The 22,327-nt window shown below is 41.2% G+C and overlaps 2 protein-coding genes across 4 annotated transcripts; one reads left to right on the forward strand and one right to left on the reverse strand.

The window, feature by feature from the left end:
• Positions 1 to 694: 694 nt before the first annotated feature.
• Positions 695 to 10,148, reverse strand: LOC119552700 (tyrosine-protein phosphatase non-receptor type 4). 3 transcript variants are annotated; one of them, XM_037862437.1, is made up of 10 exons: positions 9,839 to 10,148; positions 5,155 to 5,582; positions 4,350 to 4,457; positions 4,191 to 4,283; positions 3,981 to 4,122; positions 3,072 to 3,921; positions 2,323 to 3,008; positions 1,642 to 2,266; positions 1,403 to 1,580; positions 695 to 1,343 (listed from the first exon to the last, which is right to left on the reverse strand). In XM_037862437.1, the coding sequence occupies exons 2-10, from the start codon at positions 5,305 to 5,307 to the stop codon at positions 1,254 to 1,256; spliced, it is 2,925 nt and encodes a 974-aa protein (XP_037718365.1). In that variant the 5' UTR covers positions 5,308 to 5,582; positions 9,839 to 10,148; the 3' UTR covers positions 695 to 1,253. The 3 variants fall into 3 exon arrangements, with proteins under 3 accessions (XP_037718365.1, XP_037718364.1, XP_037718366.1); XM_037862436.1 differs by having other exon boundaries at positions 9,721 to 10,148; XM_037862438.1 differs by lacking the exon at positions 9,839 to 10,148 and adding an exon at positions 5,752 to 5,769.
• Positions 10,149 to 16,871: 6,723 nt separating this feature from the next.
• LOC119552707 (G-protein coupled receptor Mth-like) lies at positions 16,872 to 20,719 on the forward strand. Its single transcript, XM_037862457.1, is given in 9 exon segments — positions 16,872 to 16,944; positions 17,933 to 18,477; positions 18,530 to 18,686; positions 18,751 to 18,959; positions 18,961 to 19,183; positions 19,248 to 19,419; positions 19,474 to 19,668; positions 19,736 to 19,812; positions 20,151 to 20,719. Coding segments are annotated over 8 exon segments (1,632 nt in total). The 5' UTR covers positions 16,872 to 16,944; positions 17,933 to 17,952; the 3' UTR covers positions 20,225 to 20,719.
• The last annotated feature ends 1,608 nt before the right edge of the window (positions 20,720 to 22,327 follow it).

Here is a 22,327-nt window from a genome sequence, read left to right on the forward strand (position 1 = left end):
AGGTTCTGTTATAATAAAAACCGTTTCACATTTATCAAAAAATCCATAAATTAGTCAACACTTGAATTATAATTCCATAAAAAATAATACATTTGTACCGATATTTAATGGTTTTTAAATCTATCATCGCTAAAGCCAAATATTGGCGCCCTTCGAATAGTGAAATCCTTCTGATTATCGAGATTTTATCCCATACTAAACCATTTTTTAACATCCGATTTGCAGTGATATTTGATTGCTTAACATTTGTGTTTATAAAAACAATTAATTTTATACATAACTCAATTATTTTTGTACAAAAAATTGTAAGCTAGTCAAGGGAACTAATCTAAAAAAAAAACAGATTTTTAAAAAGTACTTTCCCATTCCCATAACTCTTTCTAATAATCAGAGAAAAAATCCGCCCTCCCGAACAGTGAAAACCTAATAATCGAGATTTTATCCCAAATTATACCCATTATTAACATCCAATTTCCATTATTATTTGTGATATTTTGGTTAAAAATTTTATTCAGAAAAGCAATGAATTTAATACATAATACATTTGCTTTTGTACGAATAATTGTTTACTAGTCAAGTAACGCAGAAACATGGTTTATAAAAAGTAATTTCACATAAAATCTGGCGTCTTATAGTGACATATGAAGAGAAATTCCATATATATACATAATATTTACCAGTAGAAACAAAAACATTGTTTTTAATTACACATTTTATTGGAGTTTTGTTCAGCATAAATACATTTATGAATTTATTTGGTGCTAAAATACTAACAGTTTCATCTTCTCATGTTGTCTCTCAGTGTATAAGGATCGTATTCTCGGTTGCGGTTTGCGTATTGTTCTCGACCGCCAATTGTGGGTGGCGTGTAGCGTTGGATGGGTGTAAATAAATTGCCATTTGTCTCGCTTGCGCTTTGTATTTGTATACATCGATTAGGTAGTTGGTTCACTTCGTTAACCGTTCCGTGGTGGCTTTGTAAATTTAGAATCGTTTCCTTGCAGCACTTCCGGCGACTGACGGAGAAAATGTATAAGTGTGTATTAAGGGGTACCTTACGAACGGAGTTGATAATACAATATATGGGGTCGGTAATAGTAATGATATACAATCGATTTTAAACATATGTCTACGGGTTCTAACAATTAGATAGATTTAGACGTAGGGTCGTATAGAATAAGAAAAACTCGAATCGTTTTGGGGCGTGTAAAGCGGAAGATTGTAGATTGCGTAGCTGGATTGTCCTGCCCCCACTAATCCTCGTCGTCGTTGATGGCGGCACTGCTGCGCGAGATCTTCATGTAGGCGGCGCAGATGCACTCGCACACGAAGCGGTACTGGCTCTGGAATTTAAGGATACGTATGAGCAACCCCTCGGTAAATCCATTGCAGCCATACTCACCACATTCTGCACCATGCAGGCACGCTGATCGCGCATGGTGCGCACAATGTCCAAGGGATACACCGGCTCACGAGCCTCCATCAAGGCCAGCGCAGTGTCCATCAGTATGAGCACTCCAGTGCGTCCGATTCCCGCCGAGCAGTGGACGATCACAGGTGGATTGGCGGCACTGATGCACCTGGAGATTCATAGAGTAAAGTTAAGGAGTCTTGAAGATCTCTCTTAATCCGGATACTCACTGATGGACGCTCGTCGAGACGGGCGTCTCGTCCTCCGGCGTGGCTCCGTTGCTCGCCGCGCACTTGCGTTCCCGCATAAGGCCACCATTCTCGTCGGCATCCGCATCGGCGTCCATTAGGCGCACCTGCTTCAGGCTCTCCTCGATCTCCTGGAGAAGCGTGCGGTTCCGGGCGGCGCGCACGCGCTCCGTGAACTCCAGAAAAAGGTTGGGATCGGAGGGCACACAGTGGTCCGGCCAGGCCAGGTACTGCATGTGGTGGATGTGCCGCTGTTCGTGCTTGTCCTTTAGCACAAACTCGCGAAAGACAAAGCTACCCGTCTCGTCCGGTTTCTCGCTGAGGCAGCGCACCGAGAATCCCTCCGCCATGTGAAGCTCTTCGCCGGTCACCGGCCAATACTGATGGCACTTTTGGCGACCAGACTCCATCACTGTCGTCAGCATCACCAGGAGATGGCTGCTCTCCTGCTGCACCATGCGCCAAAAGTCTGTTGTGGTGCTGGCCAGCGGTCCCTGGGTGGCGATATACCGGTTCACCGCTCCGCCGGGAATCTCCATGTTCACGTAGTTGGCGTTGATGTAGTCGCCAGTTAGCGAGTTGACCAGAGAAACCCGCGTGCAGTCATCTGAAAGAGTCAGCAATGTTTACATGTGTTGATTTAAGATTTGACTATACACTCACATGGCGATATGTCTCGATATCGGTTCTTGGGTGCATTGGCCGGCTTGCGAGCTTCGGTGATGGCCAGATCCGGGTTCTTCCTGTACATGAGCTCGTACTGGGCCAGCAGGGCGCCCGAGGCCAGTCCGTCGCTGAGCAACAGCAGGCTCTGAGTGAACAGAGCATCGCCATCGAGCAGATTGGAGTGCGAGCCGATCTCGTCGCTCTCCGGAACGTACTGGTACAGCGGTTCCTCCTCCAGGAGCAGAGGCGCCGAGCGCTGCGGACGCACCGTCAGCAGCAGTTCACCGCTGGCCTGGTGACGGCAGTCGCGAATCATGGCCACCACCTGCTCGTGCCGCAGGCCGTGCACATCCCGTCCATTAATCATGAGCACCTCGTCGCCCTCGCAAACACGCGGAGTGCAGCGATCGGCGGGCGTATGGGGCACCACTTTGGAAACCTGGACGGGCAGGCTTAAATCCACTCCTCCCTTCACGTTGAAACCATAGCGTCCCTGCTCGTCAGCCTGCAAACGTATGGTGATTAGGTCGCTGCCGCTCTCCGGCTGCTGCTGACCCACTGCGTCCGCGATGGTCGTGGGCAGCAGGAGTGGACTGTGCTGGCCGGAGCTGTATGCGGGCGGCATGGGCGATGGCGAGGTAGACTCGAAGCGACGGGTGCACTGCTCAATGAAGCCCACATCGCTGAAAGGCAAGCCGCAAGTGTATTTTATAAGCAGTTTCTAGTAAATACAATTTCCTACTTACAGCTGGATGTCGTACTCGTCGCTCTGCTGCTCCCAGGCCTTTCGCGGCATCGAGTCCGCCTCTTTGGAGGTGACCTTATTGTCGTGGGGGCGGCTCGTCTTGGTGATGGTAAGAATGGTGCCTCCGGTGGCCAACTTGCCGTTGTTGTGGGAGGTGGCGCTCTCGGAGCCGCTGTGCTGCAGCATCGGAGTTCCGCCCGAGGAGCCTGATGTTCCGCATACACCAGACGCTCCCAGGAGCCGCTTGCTGGGAGAGCGCACAAAAACCTTGTGGATGCGACCGCGTTGCTTGGACTCCTGAACCGCCTGAAGCTCCGTGCGCCCAGAGTAGTAGAACTTGCTACCCAGGCTGATGTTAAGGAAGCGCGAGAGGCGATGTGGCCGCTTCAGGCGGAAGAAGCTGTGGTGCTCCACGCAGGACTTCCACAGCGCTTTGGCGTGCTTGTGGCTGCTCATTGCGAATCCCAGCAGAGTGTCATAGTTCTCGCTGGGCTCGCGTCGCAGCTGGATGAAGAAGTCCTTGCGTTTGAACGACACCTTGACCATCTTGCTCCACGAGAAGGTGTTGACCCGCAGCGAGTGCTGGAAGACGAGCAGTCCCACCGCCGACACGCCCAGCTGCAGCTCCTTGCCATTGGAGTCGGTGGCCTTGTGCAGGTCAATCCCATACAGCTCCAGTCGCTTGGCGTGCTCCAGGTAGTTGTACTCCGCGTCTGCCGGCAGCTGGCCGCGGTGCAGCTTGTGCAGTTCTCCCACCTTTCGCTCCGCCTCGGTCGTCTGGTCGCAGAGCAGCTGCATCCCGCTCAAATAGCCCGGCTGGTGTTCCGTCGCATTGAAGTCGCCCAACTCGGCTGTGGACGGGATGAGGGGTATTAATCGAATGGTCTTCTGTGGGCAATCAATGGCTTACATTGCACCGTGTAGCTGGCAAGCAGGCACTGGGTGTTGCTGGAGCATGGCAGCTTGCCCAGCAGAATGTGGCGCTTGATCTGCAGATAGAACTGGTAGCGAGTGAACTCCTCCTGCAGTCGGCTGGGATCGCTTACAAAGAACTGCGAGGAAAAGAGAGGAGAGATCTTAAGTTCCCTTAAATATGGTGAACAGAAGGCTGTCATCTCACCTTAACCCTAAATTCTAATAATGGAACGGCATCGTTGTCGAGCGAAACGCTGCTGCATTGCTTCTTGAACTGCTTCTGGGCATCCACCCATCTCTGGAAATGGGATACAAGAGGAGAAATTAGAAATGCTCTACAAAAATGGGGAGACCCATGACTTACCACAACGTCACCCGGCTTCTGCGGAAATAGTAAACCAAAGTAGTCCCTTTCGGATAGCTCGAGATATTTAAAGACCTGATTCAAGAGTTCAGATCCTTTCGCACGTTTCTAGAAAAGAAGAAAGGATGGCGATTAATACAATTTTCATTAGCTAGCTAAGCTCATGCTTTTATTTTCTAGGCCAATTTCGTCTCAAATAAAAAGCAACCTCAAAAGCAAATCTTTGCTGGAATTTCTGCCTCTATGGCCCACGGTGCCATTACAGGGATTAAGAGACTTCCATTTAGTTGCTATTTGGTAGACAGATCCCATCTCGATTATAATTTTCATCTGCGGCAACCGCAGCACACACTAGTCGATCATCGAGGTGAAAGAAAGTGAAACCTCGGATGGAGATTGGGAAACAATGCGGACAAGTGCGTGTCTGGAGATGCTAGTCGAGATGAAAGTGAGCTTCGAGTGCAGAGCCAAAAAAAAACGAAGATATAAAGTGAATAAATGAATAGTGATGATTAACAGATGAAGACCTCGAAAACTTTCTTTGTTTTGACTACGATTCGCATATGGAATAATTAAGCGCATGGCTAATGCGACTGCTACGCAAACAGTTGCGGTTTGAATATTATAGGTACCAGCTTTTCCTCAACCATCTCTTTGCCGACACACGCACAGTACACTCATGCTGTTATATGGCCCATTAAATCAATTATTCTTTGACTTGGAAACCATGGCCAAGTAAACTCGTTTATGGGCTTTTTGGGGGTTGGAACTATGTTAACTAGAGGCCTGCAAGGTGGGGTCTTACCTCGATCCGAAAGGTGTGCGTGATGTCATCTAGGAAAAGGACGGTGACGCATTGCAGCCGAAGCGGGTTCTTCTTGTCGCGCGCCAGTTCTGGGCCGCCTCCTCTCTGGCGAAAGGTTCTGGTCAGGTTGCTCAGTCGGAAGCGCTCAAACATGACCGGACTCCATGAACTCCATGATTCGGTTCGGGATCGAGGGGTGCAAAAGTACGTATATCACGTTGGAGGGCGCTGATTGCGGAGAAGGAGCTCCTTGGCTGGCGGGGCTCTGGGTCTCTCCTGGCTCGGCTTCTTGTTTATTCGATAAATTGGCAAGAGTGTTTGTATTCGTTTGCTTTATATGCTGGCTGGCTGGTTGTTTTGTTTTGTTTCCAGTTAACTTGGCGGCTGCCTCCCTCGGCTCCCTTTCATGTGGATGGAAATATGATTGACTGAAAAACGAGAGGTGGTGAGAACGAGGTTTTTATGTGCACCGACTTACGGCTTGATAGAAGCAATAAAAAAGCTCTCGCCTCCTCTTCCGCTGCAGTTGTTTATATTCTTAGTTGTTATTTTATGTCCGATACACTACTTCACTCACTCACTCACTCACTCACTCACTTCCTAACAACCCAGGCCGTTGGGTTCGGTTTTCCTGCCCCTCATTTCCATGGGCCCCGCGGAATTTTATGGTGCATACCTCCACGTAGTGCAAACCCAGGCAAACAAACGAAGTCGTTGACAATCGACAAGTGCTGGGTGACTAATATTTTTGTCTTTCAGGCCTTCTTTGCCTTGCGGCCTATCGTAGAGCCCAGTATAACTGTTGTCAAACTTGTAGATAAGACATAGTATAGGGGGCAGGTACTACTACAGGCTCGTTTAGCATTTGTGCACTACGGAAAAATTTTATGACTTTCCGGAACTCATGTTAAGTCTTGAACCTTGGCTTCTAAGCTCAACTAATCTTCATACTCATATGTTAAAGGCACAAATATTAAACACAAATTTGAACACATTTGCAGGTTAAGGATCAATAAAATAGATTGCTAATCTAAAACTACACTTTTTTTAGTAAACAAATAGTCTCCCAATTTCGAGCACAATAAAACCTGGACCACCGCAAAACTCATTCAGATTCTTTCAGTGCAGTTGCCCCAAGCCGTGTGGCACAAATCGTATTTGCTAATGATTGATGTGCCGTGTAATTGGCTTAAATGCTCTCGACTAATATACGCAGACCCAAGTATCTGTGTGTGCATAATTGTAAGCACTATTCCACCTATTTTACCTTTCAACCTTATTTTCCGCAGACGTCGACTGTTCTGCTAAACTGGGTTAAAACCGCTTTTGTTGAGCTCCGCGATGCGGACACGGCTCAAATTGAAAAGGGCCAAGAAGAGGGATACAGAGCTTTTTCCGTGGTTACCATGCAGTTGCTAGTAATTATCGAACGGGGGCTAACTAGCGAGTTCCCTTGAGTCAGTGGCCGCTTTTAGCCACATATCGGGGGCGTTAAGCCTCTTTTATCGATAACGAAATGAGGCACAGGTTACTTTTTTGAATCTTGAATTTCTAAAAACGCACTATTTTTTGGTTTTTTCTCATTAGCAGGGAGAGCCACAATTGTCGCAAGTAAAAATATCTCAGTATAGGGAGAGATATTTCTGTATGCTGTTCTATATAAATAATACGTTTCCGGACTGTTGTCAGGCGAAAGAGACAGATGGGTAAAGCGGACGGATCTAGCAGCAAAACTAATGCCAGACATAGTACATAACTAAAATAGAGTGGCATACAGGTAATTTATGTGGTGTCCCAAAGAAATCACAAATGGGCAATAAATAAATGTGACTTAAGAACACAATGTGATCGACCGTCAATAGGAGCACCTCCGGCTGATTTCCTCATCGACATTTCATTATCAGTTTGTGTAAATACCATAAATCGAAAATACGCAGTGGTCAATCTGAATCTGTTATATGAAATGTGCAAAGAACTAATCGCCCCTTTCTAAACCACTTTCAAAAGCTTTAAATCCGGCACTATAAACTTAGTTTGACTTCCTTTTTATATTATTTTCCACCATCTCTCACCGACCTTTCATTTGGACATTTGCAATATTTGCCTAGATTATCAACAGGTTATCAAATCAGAACACCATCAGAATATTATTAAAAACAAGCTAATGGATGGTTGCGTCATTCTCAGGCGCCCACGGGACAGGGTTACGAAACTAGATGAATAAAGCGGTAAGCGGGAAGCGAGGCAGAGTGCCAGCTCCACGTTGGGCGCCATATTTGCCCGGAAGCCAGTTTAGTTTGGCGTCCATTTAGGGCAGCTTGTCAATGGACAGCCAGCCGCTTTGACTTTTCATTATGAAATCGAAATCGAAATGGACAACACCTAGGCGGTGCCCCATTGTTGAGCCCCTCTTCCTCGACTTTTTGGTTCGTTGACCGACTTTCTGTGCGAAATTATCATTGGGGCAGATACATATTTGCATTTAATGTCTGTTTGTTTACCCAGCTCTTTCTCCATTCCGTTGACCGAATAACGGTCTGGGGGCAGCCCCAGCTTCCGTTTCTATCTGCGCGACTCTTTCTTCATTCGGTTGAACTGAAGAGAACCCCTTGTTAAACCGGTTGGAGTCCATAAAGCTGGCCTAGCACTTTCTAAGGGCATTTTCCCTGGCCTGACCTCCGCCTCTCGGCAAGTACATACTTGTGATCTCGGCTTGGGATTGTCGAGTGCTCCTCACTCGGGGGTTGCTCAATCAATGAAACCATTCCAGAGACAAGGGCTACGGGCGCACAATGGATCCGTATGGGGTAATGAAAACCGCAGACGTGGAACTTCCAAGGAAACGAAATTCGAAACGAAAGCCACAAGGAAAACAAAAAAGCCTAGGCAAAACAAAGCGGGCCTTAAGATAAGCTTTCAGATGTGGGTTTTAGGGGGCATGGCGATAAGCAGGGGACAACCCGACGTCACTCAACTTCAATTACACCCGACATCCATCAAGGCGATTTTCGTTTTGAGGACGAATTGCTTTCGACGCCTGGCCACCCCAATCAAAGTCAAATGAGCTAGGATGCACCATTTTTAGCTTTACATTTTTCACTTTCAGCTTTAGTTTGATGTACAGCTTACTTTGTAAACTAATTTCTTTAAAATATACCAAATTGATGAGCTGAAAATCATTGTGGTATATTTTAAAGAAATATTCTATACTACATAGCGAAATCAGTATTACACTCCTTTATATTTTATATATTAAATCTAGCATGCTTCAAAAAAAAGGAAATTGGGGGAGCTCAAAGCAAATGCTTGGACCAAATCGAATTTCCTACAAGGGTTGTGGTCCACCTGGTGGCGGCACCCTCTGGTAAATTGCTTTTAAAATGGAGCAGGGAACTCTGGGCGGAAAACAGGTTATACTATACTACCCGATTGATTTTCTCTCGTGCCGGCGACGCATCAATTACGCTGGCCTGACATTAATTATCGGCTGGCATATGCGTTTGCTGGGTTTTATTTTATGCCTGCCTATACCGTTATGCCTCAGGGTTGCCATATGTTCGTTGTGGAAGGGGTGGCGACCCCAGAGGAAGGCATGGGGTAGTCACCCAAGGCGGGGTTTAGTCCGCTTATCGTTGTTTGCCTTTTAATTTTTATTGCATCTGGGGGCTGGTAAAAAGGGGGAGGGGGAGGGAGGAGCGCACCCCGCGAGTGTTTGTTCAGCGCTCAACATTCCGAATATGCTATTTTCGTGTTCATATTCCACATGCAACACAGTCCCTGGCTGAAGACCCGGGCGACACTCATACACTCCCAAATGCAATCGCCCAAATTTGTTCTAAATTATGATTTAATATAATTAAAATCCTCATTTGATAGTAAACTTTTTTTAATAGGACTACCCATTGAATACTCAGCCAGAGAGTAAAGGAAGAAATAAATCAATTATTTAATATAGTTAAAATCCTCATTAAATGGTCAACTGTTTTTTAATAAGACTACCTATTGAATACTCAGCCAGAGAGTGGGAGAGTAAAAGAAGATTTAAAAAAATCAATGAAAAAATATTGCTCACTTATTTTATCAGTGTAAAATAGCAGCTGATTTGCGCTTCTATTACTTTTCCTCATTCCCTTTGTTCTGCTCTAATCTATCGATTGGCGCAATTGCATTTGTTGTTGCTCCAGACAACTTGGGCAAATCAAAGGGGCGAGTGGCAGTTGCAGTTACGCTTAATTGAAGAATTTGTAAACAAACAATCAACGTTTAATTGCAGTGCATCTTGGCTATCTTCCGTTCTCCTTAATTCTCTCTTATCTGCTGCTATTGCCACTTCCTTCATTGCATTACGTTCGTGCGGCTTAGCAATTCTCTCTGTGTGTGTGTGAACAACCTTTGGTTCTCTCTCCTTTCCGCCTGAATCTGAATCTGAAAGGAGGCTGTGTGTGGGAGAGGGACCGATGCAGACAAGCGGACAAGGGGGAAGAATAATAATAATAATTACACACGCAACTACAACAAAAAGGAGCTGCAATACCAAAAGGAAACGAAGAGAATGTGGATTCTCACCTCTCTCTTTGCGCTGCTGTACTAGCACTTTTTCCTTTTTGTTTTTATTAAATAAATGCAAACTATGTTTTCAACACTTTCGGGAAGGGGCCACAGAAACACAGACACCGACACTCACACACTCACACTTCAGCAGCGGCTTTGTGGTAAAGACAACAAATCGGCGGAAAAAAAACGCAACTGAATTCACTAGGACCGGTCGTCAATAAACAAGATTGAGAGATTGCGCTTTTAAGTTTAGTCTTTTTCACTTCTTGGGGGTTTTCTCGGAAAAACCGAAAAACGAAAACAAACCGAAAGAAACTGAACCAACGAAAAATCACCCGTCGTTCGAGTTGGGGCGATTTTGAAAGACTACTCGCTTGTTTGTTTTTAAAAACGTAAGAAAACGTAAGTGTCGGCAAAACGTAAGTGTCAGTGAAAAAGGGGGACAGCCTCTCGGAAACGGAATAAACGAAAACAAACCGAAAGAAACTCAACCAACGAAAAATTTTTGTTCATTGTGGCCAGTTCCCGTGAGGCCCATTATGCCAAATTTTTCATTTGCGCTCATGGCGGTATTTTTAGTTGGCCGTGCTGCGGTCACACTGAAAATTGCCAGCAAACGTAGACGTAAGCAAACGTAATCCAATCCGAATCGATTTCGGTGGCTCGATGTTTAAAAAAGATTATCGATAGTGCATTGTTATCGCGCATACTGTAAAAATAAATTTCAGTTTTGACCATTCCAGGTTAAACGTAAGACGTAAGCAACGTAATCCAATCCGAATCGATTTCGATGGTTTGATGTTTAAAAAAGATTATCGATAGTGCATTGTTATCGCGCAGACTGCAAAAATAAATTTCAATTCCGACCATTCCAGGTTAAACGTAAGACGTGTTTAAAAAAGATTATCGATGTTGCAGTGTGACTGCAAAAACAAATTTTAATTCTGACCATTTCAGTTCTAAGAAAAACCATTTAATTTAAGATTTTTAATAAATTATAAATTTATGACTTTTGAATGTATTTTATCGTTTCCTGTAGATTCATATATTTTAGATACAGACGATATTTGATCGATATATGATTTGCACACTGGGCCAGAAAGTTAATTTATTATTATTTTTTATTGTTTTAGGCTACCTAACGCTGCAAGTTCTAAAACCTATAAATTACAGCGCTAGTCACAACTGGTAAACATATTTAAATTTGGACAAAATTGGTTCTAAAACTAATGACATACATGTTACATTTATTGTTGAACATTTAGATAAATAGAAATAAAGTTAAATCGAAATTAAAAAACTATGGAAAAGGTTTTGGGGATAAGTCGCAATGTTAAAATAGGATAATATACCTTATAGTAGACTAGAACTGCTATTTTTTAGGTGTGAGAAGTTTTGTCTTAAATAGCGTTGCGATCCTAGTTTCTTTTATGTAGTTGGGAAGCTCGTTCCACGTTCTAATAGCATTTATAAAAAATTGTCTATTTGAAAGCAGAAACCTGTGTCGGATGCAGATAATAATTTTTTATTTTTTAACCAAAAATCTATAATTTCTTTCCAGGGATAGTTAGAAGGATGCAGTTTTTTGAGTTTTTCTCTAAAAGCTTGAACTTTTCAACGAACTAAAAGTAAAATTTATTCGAATTTGATATGGAATAGATAAAAATCGGAAACTTTTAGTTACTTTTCGGTTTTTTTTAAAAAAAAAAATAACTAGAAGACGCACTCAAACCATTTTCATACACGATTAAGTATAAGAGAAAACAAATTAAAAAAAATTAGCACCACTATAAATTATTATGTGTATCATATCAGCAGCACTCATTGCAGATGAGAACTGCTGATCAGCATATTATATGTCTCACTAAGTCACCGTCTCACCGACTTAACGGCACACTGACTCGCCAATGCAGTCAGCACATATTGCAATGTCAGCCGCGCCAACTACGCAAACTGCTACCATAATCATAATTCCCTGACCTACTTTAGAATATAGCTTATTTCACTAATCATTACACTAATCTTCCGTGTTCCAAGTAGTATATAAGCATGTATCAAATGAAGAATAAATCAGTTATCAACACCTCATAACTCCGCGGTTCTACTTCCTACCTCTAGGAATAGGGCTCGTAATACACTATCTCAACTAGCAGCTAACCACGTTAGCTCAACCTCAGCGCAGTTCAGCATCGCCTGTGGTCCGGCATCGCAGCAACCATCTTTACCATTGCCGCGACGCGATCGTCCTGTCAGCAAAGCGTCCCCGTGCCAGCGACAAGTGCTCATTACCCCCTTGTCCCGCGGTGTGACCCAGAAGTGTCTACTTCGGTTAGGCACAATGTCGTTAAAGATTTATGAACCGTTAAAAATTGCTACTTTCCGAGGCTCCCACTTCAACGTTTATTTAATAATCGACCTAACAAAATTTTCTATTGTTATCTATTTATATTCATCAAATCAATCAAAACAAATCAATTGAATCAAATTAATAGAAAAACAATGAAGAACGCTATAGTCGAGTACCTCGACTATCAGATACCCGTTACTCAGCTAAAGGGACCAAAGGAAAATGGGGATATGCAAGCAGCAAAGCGAGATTGAAATGCGCCACCTACCGGCGGTAGACAGATTTAAGCGTTGTGGGCGTTAGAGTGGGCATGGCAGTTTTTTTTTTGGATCAATCGATAGGTATTGACGAGACCAATACATTTCAGTTAAAATTTTTTTATCTAGCATGAAAATTGTGGGCGCCACAGGCTTGGGCGGTTTGTGGGCGTTAGAGTGGGCGTGGCATATTCGCGTAACAAACTTGCGCTGCGCTCAAGCCTACGGAATCTAAATCTGAAATCACATTTCTCTATCTTTGATATTTTCCGAGATATCCGCGTTCATATTAACGATTTTTTTAAGTTTGTGGGCGTTAAAGTGGGCGTGGCAAACTTTTTTTTGGGTCAATCAATAGGTATTGATGAGAACAATACATTTCAGTTAACATTTTTATTCTAGTATCAAAACTGTTGGAGCCACAGTTTTGGGCGGCTTGTGGCGTGGCACTCTGCTGAATTTTTTTAAGAAATACAAACAATTTAAAACCCAAACATATTATTTTAATTGGTTGTTGTAACATTTACGAAAAAATGTCGCATTATTCAAAAGGCAAGGGTGTACAAAAGTCTAGCTGTTTCATCTGAGACATGGCGACAGAGGGAGAGCTTAAAAGTACTTTTCTCTTTTCGGACCGCGTGTCTTCGGACTGATTCGACTTCCAAAAATCATTTTGGATAGTTTAATATTGGACGACGGTGTAGCAAAGGATAAGATTCGATCGTACTCTCGTCAGTAAGACATTCTAAATAAAATTGTAAGAGAATTAGATGTGAGCAACATTAAGTAAGAAATACTAAAGACGCTTTTGGTTCAACCAAAGATAATATAAACTACAAGATGGGTAACAGCCATACAACGGAATGTACGGCAACATTTTTGGTATGGATCTTCGATGTGGATTTTCGATCTGGCTTGTGTGCGTTGTCTGTGTAAAGCTCTTTGGTTGTGTTGGTGTATCATTTTGTGTGGTCTGCTGCAATAAGGGCTCAATATTGAGCCTGCCCAGTCGTAAATGACAACATTCCAGCAGGCATTCTTTCATTATGAAATGGCATCAAAAAGGTGTTAAGGAAGTGATGAGTTTGTCCATTCCCTTCAGTTCTGCATTAGGGACTCGGTGACATGGCTCAAGGCAAAAAGCTTTTTTGTTTTTTTTTTGTACCTAAAACGCTGTGCCGCTGTTGACGTCAGCAGAGCAGTCGGCGCAGCGTAGAAGACTGCCTACGAAAACGATCGTGCAATAAAGAGAGGCACATATTCGGAGATTTCCCTCTCTTGTCTTATATTCTCCGCGCTCGCAGAGACAAACTCGGCCGGTCCGTTATTTTTTTTGCGTCTCTCCGTTATGTTCGGCTAGCGACTAATATTTCGGCGGAAAAGTTTTCGTGGAGCAGCGACATGTGAATGCCCTAATATTTTAGGAGCATTATTGTGTATCGAAAATATTATGTTATTATATATATTGTTTTATAAAAGTAAATTATTTGATTATAGTAAAATTAAGTAATTTGGATTTACTTATAATGTTATGTTTACTTATTATACATTTTTATTACAATATATTTTTTTAGTGTAATTATAGAAAATTAGTCCGTTAAAATTGATTTCAATATTTAAAACCTTAGTAGTATTAGTATTAACATTTTTAAAAAATTCGTATTTTATTTTTTACTCAAGAAGTACAAATTATATAGTCGGATATTTTTCGCTTTAGAAAGGGTATAGGTGCAGTGGCACGCGCCAACAGCGAAGAGAAAACAAAAGAAATCAAGTAAAGGGGTGAGAAGACTTGGTGCATTCTGTTTGAGTGATTGAAAGGGAAACATGCATTTTAATTGTGCGCAGCAGAGTTACTTTAATCGTTTAGTTAATATAATAAAGTCAGGTAAGTGCTACATTAAGTTTAAGATGTTGTGCATTGATCTTAGTTTAAAGTACGTAAATTTTGAAGGTATTCAATGGGTTCCGTTAGCCGAAAGTGGATGACGAAATGTTTTGTGCCAATAAAAATCCTGCAAAGTAATCCTGCAAAGGTAAATATACAATTAAACAAATAAAACGCATTTTTTAAACATATTTTTTTCAGGAGCGTTGGCCAAGGATTCAGAGGACCCGGACAAAGGTTTAAGAACGGCGATGACTAACGTTAAAATTAAGCTTACGAAGCAAAAAAACAGAAACAATAATTGTACAATTTTTGAAAATCTTAATAATACCATATAATTAAAATGAATTAAAATGAAATTAAATATGTATGTATTTTAAATTCTATATTTTTATAATTGAAAACTCAAGGAAAAATTTTGATTTTCACAAGTGATTCACTTGGGACGTGTCCCTTGCAAGTGATTTCACAAGTGAAAACTCAAGGAAAAATTCTGATTTTCCCAAGTGATTCACTTGGGACGAGTCACCGGCACGTGACAGGCCATACGAAAAATGAGTATAAGGAACAAGTGAAATCCCGTAGGACTTCCAAAAATTTTCATTGAATTTTCACTTGTGAAAATGCGGACATCCCATACAATTTTCTGTATGGAGCGTCACTTGTTCTTCACTTGTGCACGAGGACATGTCCCAGGTGATTCACAAGTGAAACTTTTTTTTGGAACTGAAGGGTAGGTCGCTGCCGACCTCTGCTCTATGATATCGTCTTTTAAAATATTTGCTTCGCCTGATGTGTTTAGGGTACTACTTTCTGAAAGCTTTTGGCTTAATGATGATTTAGTAATAAAAGAATTTGTTCCCAATAAACCGAGAACAAATAACAGACTTTCCACTGCGCCAAAAAACTAAAAAGTTTTTTTTTGGCTTATCAAAATGTTAGGGGACTAAATATGAAGCTTTATGCTGACTTCTCTGCATTTACTGCAGAGATTTTGTCTTTTACGGAAACTTGGCTGAAACCAGAGATATCTGACTCTGAATTTCTGTCAAACAACTTTAATGCCTATAGGACCGATCGCTCCTAACGTAGGGGAGGCGGTGTGCTGATTGCCGTTACCACTAGCTTAACATCCGAGAGATTTCACCCTGATATCCCTAACGAAATTGAATTTGTTAGTGTGAAAGTTTCCTTGAAATACGTAAGAGAGGTTCAAATACCTGCATAGAGTGTTTTTCCTTGTTGCTGGCAATGCCATTGTCTTTATATATATCTTTTGGTTGGTTTTTACTGTTATCCTCCAGGTCATTTCCCTTCTTTACTTTTGTCTCACACGAATCCGTTACGTTCTCTGGTGTTTCTGCATGATCCATCTCCATACTTTCGTCCGTCTCTTTTTTCTGTATTGCGGTAAGTTTTGGGCGTTTTATGACGGCAGCATCTAAGCTCAAGGGTTTACCCTTGGCTGATAGCGCCATTTCTTGTTTATCCTTATATCCCCGTTTTAAATTTTTTAAAATTGTCACAGCACGCAAAAAATTAAAAAGAAGCTGATCTAAGAAATTGTGTTTCTGGTTGTTGTTGTGTGGATGATGATCAAGTTTAAAAAGAACTTCTAAATGCCTTTTCTATTGCTCAGAATTGTGAAAAAGAACGACTCGATCGATTCGGTGGATTACTCGCCACTGAGCGGGAAAATTTAAAAATAAAAAAAAACCCCATTTTCCAAATTCCACCATTCCACTTTCGTTGCTAACAGGCCGACGCTAATTTAACGGACATCTTTGTTGCAGTGTTACGTAAGCAAAAGTCCCAGGCATATCTTTAGTAACGTAATGCAATTAAATACAATTAATACAATTAAATACAATTTGAAATGGTACATTCTCTCCCGAGCCCAACGCTTCCAGCGGGAGAGTATATTGCTATCACATAGGCGGCCGCTGGTTGCCGGGTTGCTAACTTTGCGATAAGATACAGTTTGTCAAATAGTTCTTTGCAAAAGGAAAAATGTAATTAAAATTCATTTTAAAGTTCTAATTTTATTAACAAAAATGGGATTTATTTAATTTTTATACCCGTTACTCGTAGAGTAAAAGGGTTTACTAGATTCGTCGGAAAGTATGTAACACGAAGGAAGCGTTTCCGACCCCATAAAGTATATATATTCTTGATCAGGATCACTAGTCGAGTCGATCTAGTCATGTCCGTCTGTCCGTCCGTCCGGATGAACGCCGAGATCTCGGAAACTATAAGAGCTAGATTTAGATTCCTGAGCTTCATACGCAGCGCAAGTTTGTTTCAGCCATGTGCCACGCCCACACTAACACCCACAAACCGCCCAAAGCTGTGGCTCCTACAGTTTTGATGGTAGAATACAAATTTTAACTGAAATGTATTGTTCTCATCTATACCTATCGATTAACCCAAAAAAAAAGTTTTCTACGCTCACTTTAACGCCCACAAACTTCGAAAAATCGTAAATATGAACGCGGATATCTCGGAAACTATAAAAGAAAGAGAATTGGGATCTTGTTCCTTTTGCAAAGAATTATTTGACAAACTGTATTTTATCGCAAATACTCTCTCGCTGAAGGGTGGGCTCGAGAGAGAATGTACCAATTAAAATTTTGAAAACTTGATAACTCTCCCTGCCAACAGAGTTGTACATAAGAATCAGTTTTGATCGTTCTCTCGTCATTTCATATACATATAGTTGTGAGACTTATTTCTAAGCAACTTAAGTAAGAAAAATCTTGCAAGCCCAGTCTAACTCCCGCAAACCGTCCAAGCCTCTGGCGCCCACAATTTTCATGCTAGATACAAAATTTTAACTGAAATGTATTGGTCTCGTCAATACTTATCGATTGATCCAAAAAAAAATTTGCCACGCCCACTCTAACGCCCATAACGCTTAAATCTGTCTACCGCCGGTAGGTGACGCATTTCAATCTCGCTTTGCTGCTTGCATATCTCCACTTCCCTTTGGTCCCTTTAGCTGAGTAACGGGTATCTGATAGTCGAGGTACTCGACTATAGCGTTCTTCCTTGTTTTAATCTTATAAATTTGCTGCCGTCGACCAGGTGTACATACGTGGATAAGGGGGCCATCTGCATAGAAACGTTGTCCGTTGAACTTAAATGACAAAAAAATATATTGCATTCAAAAATGGCAAGCGATGTCACCGTCAGTGCTTACATGCTTACATACATATATATGTGCAGTGTGTTTCTATAAATTCGAAGATCGCTGTAAAGAATAGATATATCTATATGTTTATAAACATTTCTGCTTAAATAAGTATGTTTGTAACCGCAAACTACATTACATATTACATATTATATTATTAGGAATTGAATCAGGTAAGTGATTCAATAAACACTAGCACCTTGCACTGAAATATTTGTCGTCTCTTACGCAATGTCGAGCTCACAATGATTTATCGATAACTACGCTTGCTTGCACGATAGGCGCAGTTCGAATTTCGAAAATAGAAATAAAATTATAGGTATCGACGAGACCCTGGATTTGGTCAAAATGACCCTAATTAGAATCAAAAAAGATTTTTCATACAATGTAGTATACTTTTGACACTCACTTAGGATCAAATTGATCCCAAAAATTTGATCCTAGGTGTAGTGTCATTTTCACCCACACTTATCAAATTGACTCTCGAAGACTTTTTTTGGGTGTAGTAATCAAAAACCTTTCAACTTCAACTTTCTTTTCAGATAAATGCAGATTTTTCGAAATGTTGATACTTCGAAATGTGAACATATCTGTATTACTTTATATGTGGGTTTTAGCTGTTTCTTTGATAGTTCTGCCAAAAACAAAGGCAGATATTTACGATTGCGATTTCTTTGACACTGTCGATATTTCGGCAGGCCAAAGGTTTCCGAATGGTTCGTATCTATATGACGGGATACTCATTCCCGCCGAGTTGACGGGGAAATATAACTTCAGGATTCTTCCGGACGAATCCAAGGAAACGGTGGAGAGCCACATAAGGGGATGTGTTTGCAAATTGAAACCCTGCATCAGGTTTTGCTGCCCCCACAACCACATCATGAATGGGGGTGTTTGCTCCAAAAAGATGACGGAGGAAGAACTTGAAGAACACGATCCTTACCTGAACGTGACCCTCAAGAACGGATCGGAGGTCACAAGGCACTTTAAGGACGAACTAATCGTGCAGTGGGATCTACCGATGCCCTGTGAGGATATGTTCTACCTAGACAATCGAGATAAAAGAGATCACTACACATTGTTTGAGGTTTGCTTGCTAGGTAAAGAATGTGGCAAGTTTAATAAGTATTTTTTTTTAGAATGGGACTTTCTTCCGCCACTATGACAGCGAGACTCTAAACAAGAGAGAGTACTGCTTTCAGCACTTTGAGTTCGAATCAGATGATAATACCACATACATTCGAATAGCGCCACACAACTGCTTTATAGTGCCATCCAGAACGGCACAGACCGTGGGTAAGTTGCGAGGTATGGGTATACCAGTGTCCTTTCTGACCCTTTATTTTCCCTCTTCCCACAGTGATTATCACATCGCTGGTTTGTATGGTTCTTACGATGTGCGTTTATCTTTACGTTAAAAAGTTACAGAACTTGCACGGCAAGTGCTTCCTGTGCTACATGCTATGTCTCTTCATGGGCTACCTCTTCCTGTTACTAGACTTGTGGAATTTGTCGTTCAGCTTCTGCCTTACAGCTGGTTACCTGGGTTACTTTTTCGTGATGGCCGCCTTTTTTTTGGCTTTCTGTCATCAGTCTGCACCTGTGGAATACATTCAGTGGCACCTTACACAGCATCAATCGCTTCCTGCCCGAGCATAGGTTTCTGGCCTACAACACCTACGCCTGGGGCATGGCGCTGATCTTGACCGGAATCACCTTTCTGGCCGATAAGATGGTAGTTAACGAGGACTGGAACCCTCGGATGGGCAGCGAAGGACATTGTTGGATCTATAGTGGGTTCCGCATTTCGCTTTCTAAATATTTCCGGCTTATGTAGCTTTCCTCTTCCATCCCCAGCCCTAGAATGGTCTGCCATGCTCTACTTCTATGGACCGATGGTATTGCTGATAGCCTTCAACATTGCCATGTTCATCCTGACGGCTATTCGTATAATAAGAGTGAAGAAGGACATACAGAACTTTGCACACAAGCAAGAGAGAAAGCACAAGCTTAACTCGGACAAGCAAACGTAATTAAAATGTAATATTTACTTGAATATTTAAGATTCCATGATTCCATTTAGTTACATCTCCTTTTTGCGGCTTTTCATCATCATGGGTATGTCGTGGAGCTTGGAGATAATCTCCTACTTGGTACAATCCAACAAAACTTGGGCCAACGTTTTTCTGGTAGCGGACTACTTCAACTGGTCTCAGGGAATCATCATATTTGTGCTGTTTATTCTAAAGCCCAGCACGCTAACGCTCTTGAGGGATCGGTAAGTAATTTTCTATTCTGATAGATCCTCGAATAATCAGGTCCATTCATTGTCCCTGCCTGAGCAGCATTTTGGGTGAGAGAGAAGATGCCCTTGACAGCGAAGAAGAGATTTCGCTTGAGAATTCGAAATATGATCAAAATGGTAATCCGAAAGGAACTCTATTTTTGTTAGCTTGGTGTTGGAAATTTTACTAACAAGGCGCTTGATGATCTTGCATGTCGTTTTATTTATGTTTTAAAGCACCATAGGACTGTTTTCTCGTCCTCATGTTAAACTTAAAGTAGGTTTCAAGCCAAAAAACGCATGGGAATTAATAGTTAAGAACCTTATTTTAGTTTTCACTTATAACATGTTGTGCTTACTCTTAGAATGGTGTTTGGTTCCTGTCCTTACATATGTAGCTTGTATTTATTGTGGCAAGGTGGTAGTTTTTATTGTGTGCCCTTATTCCTATCAAATAGTAACCAATTTCTTCCTAGGAACAATCCTAAGCCCACATGGAGTGGTGTCAGTAGCAGATCCAGAAGTAGAAATACGACGGGAGGATCAATGAACCACTTCACGAGGACGGCGTCGAACACATAAAACTATGCAAACTGAAAACTGAATTTTATTAACGTTAACTTTGTCATATCCTGGGTGTTACCTAAACTGTTGAATTGCTGAATTGTTGAAAATTCAGCAATTTCAGCAATTAAGGGAACGACCCTAAAAGTTCCCTGTTGAATGATTAATTTTAAGATGATCAAAGAAAAATGCCGAAAATAAGCCAAAATACTAAACTATTAGAACTGCTAACAGGCAGCATATTTTATACGAATGCAATTCCTCCATGTTTACAATTGACCGAAGTTACACTCTTACTTTTAGTCGAGGACAGCGACAACTCTGGTTTTCAGCAATAAGACAAAATTTTCAACAGCCCCGAGGCTGTTGAATTGCTAAAATTTCTGACAGTTGATTTTGTATGGAACAGCTGATCAAAATTCATACTAATACAAAATCATATCAACTACACATTTTGATATAAACCCGTATCACATTAAAAAAAATACTTGAAAAAATGGTATGATTTTCATATATGAAAATTGATGTATCAAATGTTATTTTAACAAGAAAGGAAGTTAGCTTCGGCAAGCCGAAGCTTATATACCCTTGCAGCTATATTTATTAAATTTAAAAACACAAAAAATGATATTCCCAATGGTATAAGATAATATGTCAAAAAACACCGAAGCTATAATTTGTTTCATATTATTTTCCTACCAATTTTCCGATCGTTCCTATGGCAGCTATATGATATAATATTATTATTAATTCGAAATTCAGAACTAATTAAAAAATTTTATTTCCAAGCGTAGGAGGTTATATGTTAAGGAACACCGATACTATAATTTGTTTCATATTATTTTCCCACCAATTTTACGATCGTTCCTATAGCAGCTTTATGATGTAGTCGTCCGATTTTGATAAAACTTAATTCGAAATTCAAAACTAATTTAAAAAAATGTCATGTCCAAGCTTAAGAGGTTTTATGTTTAAAAAAAAACACCGAAGCTATAATTTGTTTCATATTATTTTCCCACCAATTTACCGATCGTCCCTATGGCAGCTATATGATAAAGTCTTCCGATTTTAATAAAATTTATTCGAAATTAAAAACAAATTAAACAAGAAAGGAAGTTAGCTTCGGCAAGCCGAAGCTTATATACCCTTGCAGCTATAATTATTAAATTTAAAAACACAAAAAATGATATTCCCAATAGTATAAGATAATATGTCAAAAAACACCGAAGCTATAATTTGTTTCATATTATTTTCCTACCAATTTTCCGATCGTTCCTATGGCAGCTATATGATATAGTCGTCCGATTTTGATAAAATGAAATTCGAAATTCAGAACTAATTAAAAAATGTTATTTCCAAGCGTAGGAGGTTATATGTTAAAAAACACCGAAGCTATAATTTGTTTCATATTATTTTCCTACCAATTTTCCGATCGTTCCTATGGCAGCTATATGACATAGTCGTCCGATTTTGATAAAATTTAATTCGAAATTCAGAACTAATTAAAAAATGTTATTTCCAAGCGTTGGAGGTTATATGTTGAAAAACACCGAAGCTATAATTTTTTTCATATTATTTTTCCACAAATTTTCCGATCGTTCCTATGGCAGCTATATGATATAGTTGTCCGATTTCGATAAAATTTAATTCAAAATTCAAAATTATTTAAAAATTGTTATTTCCAAGCTTAGGAGTTTATATGCTAAAAAACACCAAAGATATAATTTTTTTTCATTTTTTTGTCCGATTATTCCTATGGGAGCTATAAGATATAGTTGTCCGATCCGGCTGGTTCCGACTTATATACTACCTGCAAAAGATATAAGACTTTTGGGAAAGTTTCAGCCCGATAGCTTTAAAACTGAGAGACTAGTTTGCGTAGAAACGGACGGACAGACGGACAGACGGACAGACGGACAGACGGACAGACGGACAGACGGACAGACGGACAGACGGACAGACGGACATGGCTAGATCGACTCGTCTAGTCATGCTGATCAAGAATATATATACTTTATGGGGTCGGAAACGTCTCCTTCACTGCGTTGCAAACTTCTGACTGAAATCAATATACCCTCTGCAAGGGTAT

Source organism: Drosophila subpulchrella, chromosome 3L, assembly GCF_014743375.2.
Source record: "Drosophila subpulchrella strain 33 F10 #4 breed RU33 chromosome 3L, RU_Dsub_v1.1 Primary Assembly, whole genome shotgun sequence".
Taxonomy (NCBI): Eukaryota; Metazoa; Arthropoda; class Insecta; order Diptera; family Drosophilidae; genus Drosophila; species Drosophila subpulchrella.